At 45.9% G+C, this 6,251-nt stretch overlaps 1 protein-coding gene across 1 annotated transcript in view; it reads right to left on the reverse strand.

Annotated features, from left to right (window-relative positions):
- Positions 1-5,431, reverse strand: part of LOC114615679 (glutathione S-transferase A2-like) — a 9,198-nt gene extending 3,767 nt beyond the window's left edge. The window contains exons 1-3 of the mRNA XM_028761344.1: positions 5,299-5,431; positions 2,329-2,380; positions 1,377-1,509 (exon numbers count right to left, since the gene is read on the reverse strand). Of these exons, the coding sequence (XP_028617177.1) occupies positions 1,377-1,509; positions 2,329-2,380; positions 5,299-5,385 (272 nt within the window). The 5' untranslated portion in view covers positions 5,386-5,431. The remainder of the gene's footprint in view (positions 1-1,376; positions 1,510-2,328; positions 2,381-5,298) is intronic.
- Positions 5,432-6,251: the final 820 nt, after the last annotated feature.

Here is a 6,251-nt window from a genome sequence, read left to right on the forward strand (position 1 = left end):
TGTTTGAGATTCTCAGAGCTAACAAGCTGCAGCCCCTGTAAACTCAAACAGAACCCTTGCTTCAGCCACCAGAAGCGTCTCTGTTCATCTCTCATTGTGCTGCACAGCCCAGAGTCATTCTTGGTCAGTGTTAGAAGTTCTCCATCTATTCCTCATGAAGCACATCTGTATGACCTCCACATGCTGCTGCCACATCTGGACTAGTTGACATTTGTCAAGACTTGTCTTCTTTTATTTTTTTAATGGCAGGGTTTCACTATGTAGCTGTACTGGAACTCACTCTAGAGATCAGGCTGGCCTTGAACTCATAGACTTCTGCCTGCCTCTGCCTCCTGAGTGCTTGGCTTGGATTAAAGGTGGTCACCCCACCACCTAGTGGCAACTTGTCTATTTCTTTACTCTGTTAATCCACAGCATATCATCGGACGTATGTTTTCTTTCTTGTTCTAAACTGTCTTTTATACAATTCTTTTTGGAAAAGAGACCCTTTATGACATTTTCCCACCGTTTTGGCATTTTTGGCCCCTTGAAAGATAGCACTCTGTGGTTCAGTCCATCTGCTGCAGTCAGACAATGTTAGCATCCTGCAGTGTTAGAAGAGTGTGATCCCCATCCCCCTCCACTTCCTTCTTCTCTGTGCTAAGCACAGGAACATTTCCCATGAAGTGAACCATGGACCATGTGGCCAGTGTCTGCTTCCTTACATAATGTAATGCTCACTCTTCATCTTTCCTGCTTCCCTCACCACGACATCTGTTTTCATGGCTAAAATTGGAACCTGGGCTCCTCTTCTCTCTATTACTGAATATCTTGACTGATTCACCAGTAGAAAATTATCAATAATGCTGCTAGGAATGTTTCTGAACATGCACTGCTAAAGCCAATGTCTATTTCCCATACACACGTCTCCCCCATTAGTGTTGCTGGCTAATAGCACATTTAGCTCTTGGAGCAACTGTGATACTCCCACACAGGTTTTATGAATGAAGGATTCTGCCAGAGCAGAGTGGGTCCCAGTGTGAGGCCTACCATCAGCCTGGATGCTTTAGTCTTGAATTAAAAGCTTCAGGTGACCCTGATCCAGTCACTGAAGCTTGAGCACCTGAAGTCATGATTCCAGCAAGCTCAGGAGCCATGACCCCTCATGTTTGCAGTTGGGTCCCTGTGCTGTGCTGTGGGCATCATCCTCTGCTGTAGAACCCACCCCACCTGCTCTTCCCTCCCCTCCACATACTCTGCCATACTTGGCCTAAATGTTTATGTTCAGAACAGGCCTGCTCCTAGACACAAACCCTGCCACTCTCTTGCTCACTGAAAGAGAAACCCAAATCCTTCCCTTGGTTCCCACTGGGGTAATAACAGGAAATACATCATACAGGGTTCTCTCCTTCATGTCCTTCCCATAGAGGTCATATTTGGTGGCAATGTAGTTGAGAATGGCTCTGGTCTGTACTAGCTTCATCCCGTCAATCTCCACCATGGGCACTTGGTCAAACATCAAATTCCCATCTGTGAAAAGATAGAAGGAAAAAGTCTGCCAACTGTCCAAGTCTCAGTTCTCGGGAGCACAAAACTATTGACATGTCTGAAAGTGCAGAGGAAGGATGAAGGATCAGATGCCTGTCTTTCAAGTGGAATCTCTTCATTTCAGCCCCTGTTTACTCTCTGTCTCACCCCTCTCATCCTCTTTTGAGCATCTCTCATTCACCTCTATTTCCTACCCACACGCATGTTATATCTCTCATGTGTGTTTTTATGTTCATGTCCCTGGGTACATTCAGGAGGTGAGGCAGGACAGCCAAGGGTCACCATGCAACAGGGATAGGTATGGAATTGTGAAAGTCTCATTGTGTTCATGGCATTAGGGTGTTGAAAGACAGTTTCCTATGTAGTGAGCCACCGTGTGATCCTCCAGCCTGTCTCTGTCAGGGGATAGTAACTCATCAATCAATAGCTATAATAAAAATGCTCAAGAAAATCACCCCAGCTGTCTCTCCATCCATGAATTAATCCCTGGTCATGAGTTTGTGTGGTTGATGGGCAGTGTGGGTAAAACACAGAGGAAGTGAGTGATTGTGAGTGAACTAGCTCACTCTGATGCAAAAGAAAATGAGAAAGCATCCACAAGTCACCAGACAAATCCTTGGAGATATCTGACCACACTCCTGTCCCCACCGTTCCCATTCAGACCACTCAGGGAGCCCCACCCCCTACATCCATCATTCCTTAACTCTTCCATTCAGACTGTTCCCACCCACCACACAACATCGCCTTCAGACAGCCTTCCCTCAGGTGCCTCAATGAGGTCAGACAGATACTCAGTGTTACCTTTTTTTAACTTTTCCAGATCTTCTGGACTCTGTATGAACTTCTCTTCAAACTGAAAGCAGAAAAGATAAAGCATGCTCATTGGCTCCTTCAGTGTTATTGCAGAATTTTGAGCTTCAGTGATCCCTGTTGGGTACTTCATCTGCAGAAGCTAAAACCTCCAGTAGGTACAAAGGAGTCTGATCATGGCCACTTGGAAATTCCTATTAGATCCCTCAACAGAAGGATGGTGAGCACAACTAAGCTGCTCACTCTTGGAGTGTTCCTCTACCTTGAATCCATGATGGCCATGCTGAGGTCCTAAGAAGAGAGTGATCTCACTGGCAGGCAAGCACTGGGGATTTGTTGAGATTTTGGGCTCTCAGGAAAGCCTGCTAACTCCAGTAAGATCAGGATAGAACATTCCAGATCTCGAACATGGGATATGACATGGACCCATGACCACTTGGGTTTTGTTTCTTCAGGATTTAGTTTTACTAATTTTAATTGTGCATGCTTGCAAATGTGTGTGTGTGTGTGTGTGTTTGTGTGTGTATGTGTGTGTGTGTGTGGCTTGTACATGTGAATACATCCCTCTTGGTGGTCAAGATCATGAAGGCCAGCACTTAGAGATTCTCTTGGGGCTGGAGTAACAGACAGTTATTAACTGCCTTATCTGGGTGCTTCAAACCACAATAGATTGTCTGCATGTACAGTAAGAACTCTAAGCAGCTAAGTCATCACACAAGCCCCCTCTTAAAGTTGCTTATAATTTGGTCTCAGGACTATTCTTGGGTTTTTCAAATATCCATTTGTTTTATGTATGAGTATTAATGTTTTTGTGTGCACATACCCAATGACAACCCACCAAGGCCTTTTACATATATTGCTGGGATCTGAACCCATGTTTAATCCTTAGGACCAGCCATCTCTCAAACCCTCTGGAGTAATCTAAGCCACTCTTGCCTCTTCATATTTTAAAGAAATTACTAGCTTTACAGGGTTGAAACTTGGCTTCAACCTTGCTTGGCGAGACAATTTGCTGATGGTTCCATAACCCCACAGGATTGGGTTGATAGGCAACGTAAAGTAAGCATCAGCAACCTGCAGAGCCTTCAGAGAGGTACAGGGAGAGCTGCCTGTTGGTCATCACAGACAGGAGCTGAATCCTGATCGGTTGGTGGGGGTGGAGTCGATGGTGAGATTGATGTCAATGGCCAGCCTGCAGGCACATCGAATCTGGAAGGTCTGAGCCAGGGTCTCTAACAGCCCTGCCACTGCCTTCTCAGCCACTCAGCAGAGGAAGGCTTCTGTGCAGATGACCACATCCCTGCCTTCCTCTTGTGATGAATTCAACATCCCAGTGGCTTAGCACATATCCCTGAGCCACAAAGCTATCACGTAGACTCCGGACCCAGTTATGTGTTTATTTAAAGCATTCTCCCCCGGGGATAGCAATGGAACGTCTCAGTTCTTTCATTCGGAAAGGATCTACCCGAAGTCCTGTTCATTTAGGAATGGAGAAGGTGCGATTCCTCAGTTGAGGTAAACACGTTGTCATTACACTGAAGGAGCACACCAGCAGCCTTGCCAGGGTGCCACTTCATCCTTTAAGGCTCCCACTCTGCTCTTATGCGAGGGCAAGCTTCCCAGCTGCTTAGCAGTGTCTACTACTTCATCCCCAGGGATTCCCAACTGCTGAGCTCCCTTGGTGTGAACCGGAGATGTTGTTCCTCAATGGTGCCTCTAGAGGGCAGCGCTAAAGCTTAACAGCATTTTCTGCTCAGAAGCTTGAAAGGAAAACATTTAACTGCTGAAGGCTGCTGTCCTTCTCAGCTTGTGCCTGTCACACTGAACTCTGAAGCTCACAGACATGGAGGCTGCCTGAGGATGCGAGCTCTTTCTTATTCGCCACTCATACCTTCCAGACAGCCCTGTGCCTGGTGTTTGATACATGAGAAACTGAAGACTGAGTATTGCTCTGTTTTGACAGGTCGTTTGTTACAATCTTTTGTGTCAGGCCTCTCATTTGTGGTGGGTCTTTTAAATTTAACTCTATTTAGTTTTCTGGTACAGTTTATCCCTTTTTATGTTTTTTTTATACTATATATGGAAAGTCCTCTCTCTCTCTCTCTCTCTCTCTCTCTCTCTCTCTCTCTCTCTCTCTGTGTGTGTGTGTGTGTGTGTGTGTGTGTGTGTGTTCTCCTGGGCATTTGTGCATGCATGCACATGTCTGCTCAATTGCCCATGATGGTCAAAGGCATGGGAACCCTCTGGGGTTAGAGTGACAGGTGTTTGTGAGCAGCCTGTACCAGTCCCCTGTACAAACAGTCTGGGATTCTAACCACTGAGCCATCACTTCAGTCTCTGTTCCTTTAAACCATCTTTATCATGGAAACTTCAGGTTCTCTGTCGTAAAACTACAAGATACAAATATCCTTCATCTGTCAGTCCCCAGCTTCAATAACCCCAGCTGCAGTCCACTCTGTGTGTCTCTGTGCCCATCTTCTGAGGCAGACTGTCATGTCATATACACTCGTGGTGTCTCATGTCCCCACCACAAACACCTCACAGAGCATATGTACTCCACACATACACACTTGTTTTGAAAGAACAGTGGCATTCCTAAAATCACACTATCATACTACAAATCTGTAATAAATAATTAGTGTCACCTAATAACCAATACTCAAATGCCTATTTCCACATGTCTCAGTATGTAATTTGATGAGTCTCACATAAGCAATTAATCAAGTAACTATTTGATTTTGATTTTTTTTCCTCCTGAAAAGGTCTTTTAATTGTGAATGTATTCTTCAAAGAAAGCACAGTAAAATTTCACTATTTCAAATCAACCCATCTTCTTTTTAGTATAAGACAATTACCATTTAATGCAAACTTCCCTCACTCCTCCTGGCATGGAGTCTCTCAGCTAAGAGAAGCATTTTAAACTGGATCTGAGGTCCAGCTGCAGAACACTGCACAACCTACCTCCACCCCTGCTGCAGCCAGGAGCCACCTGATGCACTCCATTCTGCCCCGGGCATTGAAGTAGTGAAGCACGGGCTTTCCGGCCATAGCAGCAACTGTGGTTCACTGTCTAGGAGTGAAAAGGCAGAGAGATCAACCTGGGGGAGCCTGTTTTGTGAGATGTGTTTACTAATGCACACTGGAGAAGGGCAGTCTTCCTCCTCCATGGTTGGCTTGCAGGAAGCAGAGGGAGAACTTCGTAACTTAATTTCTCACCCATTGGTGACCACCAACCTGCAATTGCACCAAACCAGTCTCAGCTGGCCATAGGCCTTCGCCCTGAGGACATAAAGCAGAGTTGCCAGGATTCTACAGTGATTAAAAACCTGGGAGCCTGTTGAGCCTTGGAAAGCAGAGCCATCCCAGAGGGGATGAGACACAGTCCCTCCTGGTTCTTTGGCTCCTAGACTACTCAGTTCAGCAGCTTCTGCTGGCTTTGTGTCACCCTGGCTGTGCCAATGCCCAAGTCTCCCCGGAGCAGAAGGGTCATCTCTTGCTGCTGTTGTGTCTCCCACTGTGAGACTGAACAGTGTTTCCTGGTGCAGAAGTAGAGTAGCTGATGTGTGGGCTTCCTATCCCAGGGGAACTAGCAGCCTTTGGTGCGCAGCACTCCATGGGTAAGTGCTCCTTGAACTTTTTAAATCAGAAAGTCCCTTGATGCAGAACTGTTGCTCTTGCAGGTTTACAGGAGAAGAGACTGATGTCTGTCCAGTGTCATGAGGAGAAAAGCCTGGTGAGTGCAGCTGAGTTCCTGCCCAGTTGGCAGACATGCTGGGTCCCTGCTGCTCAGAGATTGTAACTAACTCAAATCATTGTAACTCAACTCAACTCTTTAACTTGTGATATGATAGGAAGTTTCAGAGTCTGTCTTTTTAAAAGGATTCTACTTTTATTTGTCCATGGTGTGTGTTTGT

The sequence above is a fragment of the Grammomys surdaster genome, unplaced genomic scaffold (genome assembly GCF_004785775.1).
Source record: "Grammomys surdaster isolate TR1022 unplaced genomic scaffold, NIH_TR_1.0 132561, whole genome shotgun sequence".
NCBI classification, from domain to species: Eukaryota; Metazoa; Chordata; class Mammalia; order Rodentia; family Muridae; genus Grammomys; species Grammomys surdaster.